The sequence below is a fragment of the Natrix helvetica genome (assembly GCF_964273705.1).
Source record: "Natrix helvetica genome assembly, chromosome: 3".
Lineage (NCBI taxonomy): Eukaryota > Metazoa > Chordata > Lepidosauria > Squamata > Natricidae > Natrix > Natrix helvetica.
In genome coordinates this window covers 137,360,820-137,374,298 of record NC_138549.1, presented here as the reverse complement: position 1 = coordinate 137,374,298, position 13,479 = coordinate 137,360,820, and the positions used below count along the sequence as shown (strand labels likewise).

General features: G+C 41.2%; 1 protein-coding gene across 1 annotated transcript in view; it reads left to right on the top strand.

Annotated features, from left to right (window-relative positions):
• DENND2C (DENN domain containing 2C) overlaps positions 1 to 13,479 on the top strand; it is a 66,004-nt gene that overhangs the window by 37,260 nt on the left and 15,265 nt on the right. The window contains exons 5-8 of the mRNA XM_081948866.1: positions 2,732 to 2,902; positions 7,001 to 7,097; positions 8,280 to 8,324; positions 10,975 to 11,162. Coding sequence (XP_081804992.1) covers positions 2,732 to 2,902; positions 7,001 to 7,097; positions 8,280 to 8,324; positions 10,975 to 11,162 — 501 coding nt within the window. The remainder of the gene's footprint in view (positions 1 to 2,731; positions 2,903 to 7,000; positions 7,098 to 8,279; positions 8,325 to 10,974; positions 11,163 to 13,479) is intronic.

Below are 13,479 nucleotides of genomic sequence, written 5' to 3'. Positions count from 1 at the left end.
TACCATGTTTCCTTGAAAATACGACAGGGTCTTATATTTTTTTGACCCACGAAACATGGCCTTGGGCTTATTAAAGGGGAGGGCTTATTATTTTTCAGGTGCAGGAAGCAACAAGCCCACCAGCCCCACCCTCTCCGTCCCACCATCTGCTTGCCTGCGGCCACAATGACCCAAGTTCTTCTTGCATCCTGGCCTTCGCCTGCCCTGCTTGCTGGCCGCGGAACAGCTGACTGTGCTGCTCTGGCCTCGCGGGAGGGGGGGAAGCTCTTCCTGTCAGAACGAACGAACACACACACATACACACACACAGACCCTCCCCCTCCAAGGCAGCCACATCCCTTCACTAACTTGCTTTCCAGCTCCATTCTCTGTTCCACGTGCAGGACAAGAAAAGTAGACTGTGTGCCTATGGTAAAAAAAATACCAGAAAATACCTTCCAAGTTCTCGCAAAAAAAAAAAAAAAAAGATCTCGTGAAGTTGGAAGTAAACTAACAAACTACTTTTCTTGCCCTGCACTTGGCAGTGGAGAATGGAGCAGGAAAGCAGGTTAGTGAAGGGATGTGGTTGCCTTGCGTGGGGGGCGGGTGGGCGGGTTAGGGATCTCTCTCACATACACCCACACACCATCCTTTCCTTGGGAGCTCTGCACAGACGCAGAGAAGGCTTCGGATAGAGCATTTGGGGGATGTGCATCTGCGCTGAAATCCCAAGGAATGAATGATTGCCAGGAAAAGGGGTGGGGGGGGATTTTGCCTCTTATCCTATGTGCTGAGCTTCAGAATTGGGTAAGAGGAAGGAAAATCTCCCCTCCCCATTTTCAAGCCATTCGCAAAAATGCCTCATTCCGAGCCTTCAATCCTGCAATATGCTGAAGGCTCGAAATGGAACGTTTTTGCAAACCGTTTGAAAATATGCACTGGGATATTCCTGCCTTTCCCCCTGTTCTGAAGGTCACAGACTGACAAAATCTTCCCTCCTGCATGCCTTCAATCCTGCAATCCTGGATAATGTGAAGGCTTGGAATGTGGCGTTTTTCAAACCTCTTGAAAATGGGGAGGGGGGATTTTGTCTCTTATGTATCCTGTTCTCAGTCTGTGCTGACCTTCAGAACAGGGGGAGAGGCAGGAATATCTCCCTCCCCATTTTCAAGCCGTTCGCAAAAACGCCCCATTTCGAGCCTTCAATGTGAATATGCAGGTGAGAAGCTCCTACCTCCTGTAGGCATTAAAATCCATACTCTTGGGACATCGGAAGAAGCTCTGCAAGGAGACTCTGCTGCCGAAGTGCAGGAAATCTCTCCCCCCCCCACCTGCAGATCATCCTTTCAAAGAGGAGTTTCACCAGAATGAAGAGGTGGCTGAAGGCGGCGTTTGTGTCACCTTCATCCTGGTGAAACTCCTCTTTGAAAGGACGATTTGCAGGTTGGAGGGGGGATTTCCTGCACTTCGGCAGCAGCGTCTCCTCGCAGGGCTTCTTCCAATGTCCCAAGAGTATGGATTTTAATGCCTTCTTTTCCTGTTCCGTGGATGGAATTGCGAGCTGTGACTGTCACCGTTAGGCAAGGAGGCCATGAGGCATTTGGGTTGTGTTGCTTGGGCTCTGGCTTCTTTTGCAGCAGCGATTGGCTGCAAAAGCGACCGGCGTTTGCTGGAGGCAGAGGTCTGAGCGGCACCCGCGAATCAGCTGTTTTGTGAACGGAGCTGCCCAACTGATCCGATTAAGGGGCCAAGAAGCCCTGAGGTGACCGGGGAAGGGAAGGGCTGCCCCCTGTTCTGGCTAAACCCACCCCTTCACTAGGGCTTATTTTAGGGGGAGGGTTTATATTTTTGCCCACCGCGAAAATCTGGCATGGCCTTAGTTTCAGGACATGTCGTATTTTCGGGGAAACACGGTATCTCTTTTTACATGAAAAAGCTAGAAAGAAAAAACTGCAAGGAATTGTGACCTCTGTGGGATTTCTTATCTTGAACAATCCTAAATTACTTTGTGATTTATAATCTGGTCTAGTGGTTGATGGCCATGATGGATATGATTAATTCATTCCTGAAAGCTACATCTCTTTTATTTCTCTCTTTTAATTCTAAGTAGAATTCATGGGGAAAGGGAAGATTGGGACTGTGGTTTACAAGGGCAAGGACGGGGGGAGGATTTCACTTTTTCCCTCATTGCACAGTTCAAACGAAGAGCTCTCATATCTATTAGTCTCATTGTTACTATACATTGATTCCCTAGAGCAGGGGTGGCAAACTCAAAGCCCAGGGGCTGGATCTGGCCCACGGGGTTCTTAGATCTGGCCTGCGGGGCTGCCCTGGAAACAAAGAAGGACCGGCCTGCGGTGCCTCTGCAAGTGAAAACAGAGCTCGGGAGGGCTACGTGTTACCCTCCCGAGTGCCGTTTTCCCTGGCAGAGGGGTGCAGGAAGCCATCACAGCTGAAAATGGAGTTTGTGAGGGCTGCATGTGGCCCTCCTGGGCTCTGTTTTCATTGGCAGAGGGTTGTAGAAGACCATCGCAGCCAGTAAAGGAGCTCAGGAGCCCATTTTTGCAGGCAGAGCGCTCGGGCCACCAAACTTTTAGACCTTGCTGCTTTCACTCTTCTAAAAACCAAGACACCCTTTTGCGTGGTAGGGTGTATTGTTTTTGAGTTTACATCTGTTTGTATCAAGTTCAGTGGGAATTGCTTTCTTTGTAAAACATTAGCATTCTTTTATCCTTCTTTCACATTTCTTTAGCTCCTCCACAAGCCGCACTTCTTTCACCGTAAAACGTTGGAGCTAAAGAACACACGGATCTGTTTGCGTGGGAAGTTGCCGAAAGATTCAACGCTACCTGTTACGTTGACCGAATGGAAGTTCTTCAAAGCAGGAGATGCTGGAAGCAGGAAGATAAAAAATCTTCCCCGGGTAAGGACTGAGCCAAAATATTAATAATTAGTTGCTGGGAAAATACCAGTTTCTGTTGCCATTTCATCTCCCTCTGTACCACAGCCTTTGGTTGGGTCATTCCAGACGTGGTATTCAGCAGGCTCTGACCAGTTATGGAGAACACGTAGCAGAAATTTTGAGTAGTTTGGAGAACCAGTAAATACCACCTCTGACTGGTCCCACCCCCATCCCAGATGATCGGGAGGAAATGGGGATTTTGCAGTAACCTTCACCTGGAGTGGGGAGGGAATGGAGATCTTACAGTATCCTTCCCCTGCCATCCCCACGCCCACCAAGCCACACCCACATAATCGGTAGTAAAAAAATTAGAATCCTGCCACTTGATCATTCCTATCATTTTTAATAAAAAGTGATTGTCTGTATTGCATCATTTAAATGTGAGAATTGGTAATATCAGATGATCAGGTGTTATTATAGTTCTTAACTGTATTAATCATACTTACCACCCAGAGTCACAAGCGTGAGAAGGGTGGCTGTATAAATTTAACAGAGACATAGCTACAATGATCTTTCTGAATTGGGTGCCCCCAGTTGTGTGGGGTGGCAATTCTTAGAATTCCCTGTCTGGACATCGTTCAAGCTAGCTGAATTTTGGGAGTTGCCATCACACTACGTGGGAGCTTGGGAACTGCTGTCACACTATATCCAGAAGGTCTTGCAATAACAGTGGACTGTTATTTCAAATGTTTTCAATCTGAATTCAAAATAATCCTAATAAAATAAATATTTGGTGTACAATATTACATAAAATAACTGAATAGGAAAATAACTGAAATTATATTTTTAAAAAGTTATCTTGACATCCTGTCCTGCTATATTTAGATCACCATGCAGGTTTGCTAAGATGTCACTGGCAATATTGGGCAATGTGTAGTTAATGCACAGTTAAGTTCCCACTTACACCAGGAGTAGCTCAGGAACACACCCTCCTATTAAAAACAGGAGGATGAGTTCCTGACTTAGACTGCTTAAAATGACCTTGAGTTCATTTTATTTTGCCTTGACTTTTTTCCCTGGAGTTGCTTACTCCTGATTCAGGATTTAACTTTCAACTGTTCTGTACTTCAAAGCTGTTGAACAGCTCATTAAAGATGAGGCTGCTATATAAAATTTCAGTGTAATTTCCTGATGTGCTTCTGGATGAATGATAAGCAGAGATGTGCAAGTAAGGTGAATATAGAAAAACTGAGAAGCATCAGTATAGATTTGGATCAGTCTATAACTACTGTGAATAAATAAATACTGCCTCTTCATTGAAGAAATTGGAATCCTTTACAATTAGTTTTTTTTTAATCAACCTTAGTAATTTTTAATAATCTACATATGCATTGTCTCCTAAGGAATCTCACAATCATGAAATATTGCAAAGGAAAAGAACTGCAGATCAGACATCATGTTTACTCAAAGCCAGAAGGCAAAAAGAGTCACATTGTTGGTTAGAATTTATTTCCATTATGATAGAGAGAATAGGTGGATAGAAGGAAAGCCAGCACATATGCAGGTCAAATTTGCTCTCTTTCTAAGTATTGCATATCAATATTGTGTGGAGCACACAAAGATGATTAATTGAGATGATTAAAAAGTCCCACGTGAGCATTATTCCTCAGACAAAATGATCGCCCCGACCACATTCAGAAATGTGAGAGTAATTTACTGAGAAAGGAAGTACATGTTATTATCTCATCCTGAACTCATAGGACTTGGCCATGATTGCTGGAAGAATGCCCGAGTAAGCCAAACATTCTTATTCAATTCCAGCATAGAAAATAATGTATTCTCCAGCACCTTGATATCATGCTTTCAGCTCTCAGCGTTTTCTAGTCATTCTTGAAGCCATTACAAATATTGCAGGCACCAGACTTTCCAAGAGTCAGCTTAAAACTTGTGCATTGGGAATGTACATTTCCAAAGTCTCTGTCACGTACATGTATTCCAGAAAGCATGAGTCGCAACTCCCTGATATTCTTTTACATGGCACCATACATTTCTGAGTCCATTTCATTTTTTCATGTTTGACATCCAAAATGTGAAGAAGTGCTTAAGCCAATAATTTAAACCAAGACGAGGAAAATTTGGGAGGAATGAAAAAGAAGCTGAAAGAAAGAGTCTAAGACCTGCAGGATTTCTTGCATAGGTGCAGACCAGTGGTGGGATTCAAGATTTTTTCCTATTGGTTCTGTGGGCGTGGCATGGCTTGCTGGACATGGCTTGGTGGGTGTGGCATGGGAAGGATACTGTAAAATCTTCATTGTCTCCCCACTCCAAGGACGGATACCGTAAAATCTCCATTCCCTCCCCATTCTCGGGGAAGGTTACTCCAAAATCCCCATTTCCTCCTGATCAGCTGGGAGTGATGGGGGTGGGGCAGTCAGAGGTAATATTTACCAGTTCTCCAAACTACTCAAAATTTCCGCTACCGGTTCTCCAGAACTGGTCAGAACCTGTTGAATACCACCTCTGGTGCAGACTTTTCCTTGTATCGCCTTTGCCCTGAGCTATAGACTAGATCTCTGAAATCTTTTTTTTTCTTTTTACTTTACTTAGGTTGCTATAGTTAAGAAAAGAGTTGGAACTAAGATCAGTTTACCTGCTAAATGTCTTCTGTCTTTCTATATGACTTGCGGTGAAGGGAATAACTGGACCCCACCCTGTTGCCTTTGCTTTGGAATGCTGAATACATTCTTGAAGCCGGGCAAGAGTGAACTTGGCCTGCATGCCATTGTCTAAAATAGCAAGTAGTTGAGCAGGAGCTGAGATCGTCAGCAAGTTTTGACAAGACATGCTGTGGTGAAGATCTTTCTGTCTTCTGCCTATGGCCTGAGACACTTGACACCACATGATGCTTGACGGGTTGGACAGCTACCACCACCACAGTTGAACATGTGGCTGTTTCTCTGGAAATGGTAGAAACCAACTACCCAAGAAAAAGTGTACTTAAGAATTATACAATTATGCTTTAACGGTTTGTTTTTTTACCTTTTCTCTGGGCAAATGGCAGTACCTAGCTAATTTTGGCTGATCACAGAAGCTAATAAGCAGGATTGGTCCTGGTTGGGAAATGGGAGAATGCCCGGCAGTTCTAGCCTCTTATCTAGATAAGAAGTTAACAAAAATCACAGAGGTTAGATGAGTGGATTTATGTGAAATATGGACTACATGAGAAAAAAAATGATTAGTAAATATTTTGATGGTTATATAATTGATACTATAATTGAAGATAGTATACTTTTCAATAATGATTGATATTATTGCATATCTGTCTATATGTACATGATTATAATGATTATGATGGTGTTTATATTTTAACATGTTGGACACCTAGAAAACACACTGTTCAATATAGAAATGGAATTTGTGATATAAAACAATAAAAATATATTAACACACAATAAAAATCTTGGGGAAAAACTAATGGAAAATAACTTTCATAATGTTTGCAAGAAAATGATGTAGAGCACAATGGCGTCTTTACTTCAAACTATGCCTGCACCAAAAAAACCAAACCAAACCAAACCAAAACCCTGTAATGCTTGGAGACGGTGTATTCACCACAGTAAACCTATTTGCATCCATGTTTTGTTCAATTTAGCTTTCATCATGGATTAGAATATTTTTTGTATTCAGAATAAAGATCATTCTACATAACTAGCACTATGCAGATGACGGTAATCTTTTCTGTTTCGGGCATTTGTGTTTCCGTCAGTTTTATTATAGCTCTGCTAAATTCTGTAGTGTAATCACGGTAGCACAGTGGTTAGAATGCAGTACTGCAGGCTACTTCTGCTGACTGCCGGCTGACTGCAACTTGGCAGTTCAAATCCCACCACGCTCAAGGTTGACTAAGCCTTCCATCCTTCTGAGGTGGGTAAAATGAGGACCCACTTTGTTGGGCGCAATATGCTGACTCTGTAAACAGCTTAGAGAGGGCTATAAAGCACTATCAAGCAGTATATAAGTCTGAGTGCTATTTCTTATACTAGCTTGTGTATAAAAATGCAGTTTTTATTCCTGAAATTTATCATTCCTCTTGATGATTTCTTTCTTATTGGGTTTCAGCTGGTGTTGAAGATACAAGAGATCTTTGATTCCAGACGAGGAAAGAAACGTGTGAAGTTAGTGGTACAAACTGGAAAAGAACTTTCTCCAGCCAGAGGTATAAATTCTGGGCTAAATGCAGTTTTTCTGGTCAATTCATTATTTATTTATTTGTTTATTTTTATTTTATTTTAGTTATTTTACTTTATTTTATTATTTTATTTTATTATTTTATTTACCACTTTGTTATTTATTTTTTGGGCATCCATGTTACCACAGGATAACTCTGGGTGTCTTACAACATTAAAAAATAAAACTATATAAAACCTATACAGAATATAAAACCTATACAGAATATAAAACCTATACAGAATATAAAACCTATACAGAATAAAATACTATGAAAATATAAAAATTCTACCCTAACTGAAAGATGGGAAGGGCTGAAGGGGGGGTGGGGAGTGGAATTCCTGTTAATCAATCAACCACCTCCACTGTGATGTTCTCCCACTGGAGCCCCAAGCCAACTGGCAGAGCCAGGTCTTAAATTCTTGCAGAAGGTCAGGAGGGTTGGAGCCAACCTCACTACAGGGGAAAAAGAGGTTCCAAAGGGCAAGAGTGATAGCAGAGAAAGTTCTTTTTCTGGATCTTGACAGCCGAAAAACCCTGGCTGCAGCATCCATCCTTTGCTGGCATGGGTGGGGCAGACCAGTCCTATTGGAACAAAACCTTTCAGTAACCTGGATTTAATTATGTTAATTCTGGGAATTCCCTTGAGAAATATTGTGATCTGTGATTTCTCTTTTTTATCCTGTTGCCCCTTTAGGACGGTATAGAATTTTTGTTGCTAAAACGAGAAGAGCAAGATTGTAGTATTTTGTGTGGGTGTATATAGCTTATCAATAGTCCTTCCTGTTTTAGATGACTTTCTTCTTCCACATGTGCTGAAATATAAACTAGAGCCAACGGCTGCTTGTGTAATCTACATTTTGCAAATCAATGATGCCTACTTGCCTAGTAATGTTAAACAATTGATGGTGATGCATCTTCCCTCAGTCCTTTGCATTGCATAATGGAGAAGGTGCCGCCACAGAATTGTATAATGAGCTTGACTTGCTTTATTTAACACCTGACACATATGTAGGTATGCTTTTGAATAGATGCCTTTACTGTTTCATACAGTTGTCCCCAAATTTCAGAGGCATAGGAACGTAATTGATTGTTGCTCTGTCAGATTGCATCCAACATTTCCAGTTCTACCCAGTTGGCAAAATCTGAGGGAAACTTTTTGTCATTTCAGGTGAAACCGGTGGATATGAGAGTGAACCAGAGAATCTGCCAAAAAGTGAGTGAGTGAATCACTGGGCCTAAGACAGGTCAAGTGGCATAATTATACCTTGCAGATAACTGTTGAGAATGTCTATGTTCTATGCAAATTCTACCAAGTCAATGAAGTACTTTGGGACTGAGATCTATTTGAATAATTGGAATGGTCACTATTTGCTGGACAGAAGGGATGCATTATGATCATTTAAATGCTTGTAAGCCTCCATTTTAGAATTCCATTAAGAACGGGGATGATTGAGAGAAGGAATAGATGGGTTTAGAACTCAGGATAATAGCAATAGCACTTAGACTTATACACTGCTTTACAGTACCTTACAGCCCTTTCTGAGCAGTTTACAGAGTCAGCATATTGCCCCCAACAATCTGGGTCCTCATTTTACCCACCTCAGAAGGATGGAAGGAAGTATGGAAGGCTGAGTAAACCTTGAGACTGGTGTTTCGAACTGCCAAATTGCAAGCAGCCGGCAGTCAGCAGAAGTAGCTTGCTGTACTGCATTCTAACCACTGTGCCACCACGGCACTTTTAATCACTTTAAAGCTATGATCTCCTGGGGTCCCTCAGGAATTTAATGATAGTTGCTTTGAGAAGGAAATCAGTCAGGGGAAAGGCTTTCTTGAAAGACAGCCTATCATTCTTAATTTTTAGCTGTAATGTAACAGCAAATTATTATTTATGTATGTCAATAGCAAAGGATTATGGTTGCTTTGCATATATCTAATAGCATTTGTAGTAATTTAGTAGTATTTTCATTTAGAACACATTTGAACCCCTGAAGGGCATATGAAGTGTAATAATGAAGGATTTGGATTAGGAGAGTGAATCCTGGTTCTACAAACTTCCTGGTGGCCTTGGGCCAGTCACTATCTCTCAAACCAATTTACCTCAAACATTGTTATGGAAAAATAGGATGAAGGAGTATTATATGGACTGCCTTGAGCTTATGCACAACATTGGCAGAGTATAAATCTATTAAATAAATAATTAAACTGTACTAAAAAAACAAGAGATGCTAAGAGATCTTCTTTAATGGGAAAAATTTTAAAATTAGGAAAGAAATTTTTTGAAGAATTAAATAAAATAACAACAAAATTTATTTGGCTAGGGAAAAAAATCACAAATAAAACTAAAATTATTACAAGATAGTAGAACCAAAGGTGGTTTTGGACTGCCAGACCGGGAGTTATATTATCAAGCGGCAGCATTAACATGGATAAAAGATTGGATAAACCTAACAAATAAAAGGATGTTGACAATAGAGGGGCATGATTTACAATTAGGATGGCACACATTTGTTTGGAAGGGAAAAAAATAAAACACATGCCTATTTTCAGAGATACCAAATTAGAGAAGAAGAATCATTAAGTAAAATACCAGTCTGGCTGACAACCATGGAGGCACTAATATATCCTAATGTACTGGGTTTAGATAAAATTGTAAGATACAAAGATTTATGAGATGACCAAGGAAATTTGATGGGAAACTTTTTAAAGCCATTCTTCAATTTCCTAAGAGAAGAAATTCTCGAGTGCAGATTTGGACCTAGCATGTAAAAGAGAAAGCATGTAAAAAATGGATAGGCAACAAGTTCTTAGGATAGTTGTGTCTTTTGTTAAGGTGAAGGAAAATTAACTGCCCAGGAAGGAAAGGATTACCTGGCAAGAACCATGCTGTTTCATTGGGCTGTAATTAGAGGTCCTCTTTATTTTATAATGCCATAAACATAATAATAATGAATTGAAAACAACCTGGCACATAATAATCATCTGCTTCCAGGTCAAGCATTTTTCCTTTTGATCCTTTCCAGGGTTGCCTCTTGAGAACTTTTTTCTTTCTTTCACTGAAGCTAAAGAAGCCCAATCATGTCTCTGTCTGTCTCTTTCAATATTATGAAACGCCCTTCGCTGGGAAAAAGGAGTAACTGGAGTGAAATTATATATAACGCTCGGCCCTTGCATGTAAACACTGGAGGAAGAACAACTAGAGCAGCAGGCTCCAAACTGGCTCTGCATCGTGACTCATCTGTCCTAATTGGCACCAATGGCCCTGGACACACCAGCATTTCCTGTTCACCATGCCTGGAAATTGTCAGAATTAAGCTTTGCATATAGCTTAACACAGCAATTCCCTGGTAATAATAAAGGCATGGTGCCAAGCAAGCCGTCACTTCCTTCCTTCAAGAGTTTCATGAAGGTGGTCAGATCAGCATTTTCTCTACAGAGAGGGAGACAATTGACATGTAGCGATTTATTTGGTGTCCATGTAGTCTGCGCCACTGCAATTTTCATAACTTTCGCAGTGCTTCTTAAAGCATTATGTGCATTTAGAATGAATGGCTTTCTGTTAGTTTACCATGATAGAGATCAAGAGGCCAGTTTGGAAGTTAGGCTTTATGGCTTGTTAATTTAGTAGGAGTTTATTTGTAAGAAAACCCACATTTTCTTTTGCTTATGGGAATACTGTTATTCCAGCAACATAGCTATTACTTTTAGTTACGCTGTGGACGCAGCTCTAAAAACTGACCTGCTGTTGAGCCATAGGGAAACTGTAGAGCCATTTTTGCACCCCCCCCCCCAAATGAATAGAAGCCATTTCCCCATCCCAAGATGCAAGATTGGGCAACTGAAGAACTGTTTTTTTCCTCCTCTAGGTCGCCATAAGCGCCTTCTGCAGGTCCAGGCTCAGACCAAACGGAACCCACACTACCAGACATTGGAACGAGATCTCATTGAGTTCCAGGAGCAGCAGCTCTTTGAGTTGTTCGTTGTGGTATCTCTGCAGAAGAAGCCATCAGAGGCAACATATACCCCACAGGTTATACAACAGTTTCCATGTAAGGTTGGTGTCTCTGTTTACTTCTATCCATGCTCCACAAAATTAAATGCAGGTGCTTTTGGTTGGCTAAGTGGAATGGAACCTTCACTCCTGTTAACATTGAACCCAAGAACTGACAAAGCAAACCCAAGATGAGCACTGTGCCTTTGCGGAGCTTTACTTTCACTGATTCAGACTCTGTTTCTGGATGCTCAAAATGCCACGTTGCAGGAGAATATGTTATGGATTTAGCTGCTCATGGATTCCCAATGAGAGGTCCCTCAGTCTTTCTCAATTCAGACTCTTAAGAAATAAGTAAATTAGTGCTCTGTCTGCCTTGCCTGTGTATAAGTATAGATCAGTGTTTCCCAACCTGGGCAACTTCCAGATCTGTAGATTTCAATTACCATGACTTGCTGGGAACTGTGGGAAGTGAAATCTGCACATCTGGAAGCTGGGAAACACAGGTTTAGGTGAGGTAGAATGTTTATAGAGTGGTTGGGTTTTTGTCCACAGCAGTATTATCTGTGCTACAATCAGCAGAAAAGTAACATACTGTCTTATGCATTAACCATATTTCATTGCATGTTTTCACCATCTGCTCTGTATGATCTCAACCTCATGCAAAAGAGTACGATTTCATAGAATAATTTTCCGGGGCTTACAGTGAACTGCGGAAGTGCACAGTTTTTTCTGAGCCTAAGTGGTGAATTTGTCCTTTGAATAGGATGCTAGCAGCTAGGTTCCAAAGAGTAATGGTTAGCCGGCGGGGGACGGGGACGGGATGGGACAGGACCCTTCATTTACATTTAAAATTATCTGAATCCATAGAGTTAACTTGATAATTCTCTGGTGATACAAGTCATTATCTCTGTCTTCTATTACTTTCTGAATTACAATTTGGTAACAATTTCTGAAGGCATCATTCTAAAATCTGATAACAATCAAAGGTCTTTAGATTTAAACCTCCTACATGCACATGTGCATCCTTGGATATATATTTGGAATCCAGTGAATTGGGGGAAGAAGTTTGAGGGAGGAATTATTTGGAAAAAAGGAACAATGGGTCGAGGGTAGAATTTCCTGTATTTGTTTCCTCTTCTCCAACCATCATTTCTTTTGAAAAAAAGCAGCCATCAAATATACATGTGACACCAATGAGGTTGGTGGGGGGAAGGGCTCATTCCCTCTGCAGATTCTGGTAGACTGCAAAATGGTTTGCACCTTGGTTTTTTTTGGGGGGGGGGGGGACATACACTTGTTTCTTGTGATGTGTGGCTAGTAGTAGACTCAGATGAGGAATGAAAAACAAATGAACAAGAGTAATTCCAAAATTGTGCTGATTTAATACAAACGGCTATTGATACCAAAACAGAACTGGCCTACATTGCTCAGAAATGTAGTGAGCAAAAATTCACAAGATCACATGGTTGTTGCACTCTTTATGTCACTGTTGACAAAATGCAGGATGGCGTTTTGCCAGCCCATTTGTCTTCTGCCTAGGAAATGCTTTGTAGTTTGTTAACAAGATTTGCACAGAAGGGTCTTTCAGACTGGGACCTAACAAGAAACTTTACTCTAGTAATTATGGGGCAGTGATTATATAACATGAGCACCATTATTACAGACTTCCACCAGCTCCCAAAATAATTCCGTTTCCAAACAGTCTGCCAGTCACTTGCTTGAATAGACCATGTAGTGAAGGAAAACGTCCAAAGGAATAATGCTGTAAAACTAAGAACTATCTGAAACTTGTTACTCTTTAGAAAGGTCTGCTTTAAAAACACACACACACACACACATAGTGAAAAGTAGTGTCAAAGGTGCTATTTTCAAAAGGGTTTTTTCAACCCTTGGGGAAGAAGAAAATATTTCGCTTCTCATTCAAGAAGCTTCATCAGTTCTGTCTGAAGGGTGGCGATGATGCTGGTGGAAGGAATGAAAGGATTAGTTCTAACAGGAGATCCTTCCATTCCCCTAACCCCACCATCCCAGCCAAGGACAGATGAAAAAAACATATTTGAGACAACCATGACCTGGATGACTGACAGAGAATCATTCAACTAGAATGAATAGTCAGGAGGCAAAAAAAAAAAAGTCGAGGCTTTATATCGTTCAAGAATCAGAATGTATTGATAGTTATATTTGGAATAGATTCACAAAACGACTGCTTCAGGTGGTTGCCCATTCATAAAATGATAGTCTCAGTAGATCTGGCACATCAGACAAATTTCCAAACTGAATTGTAACAGCTGCCATCACCCCCTCCCCCCCAAATGCATGTAGGGCCTGTGTGATGCACAGAAACCTTTTTCAAAATAAATTCTAGAGGCAGATGGTT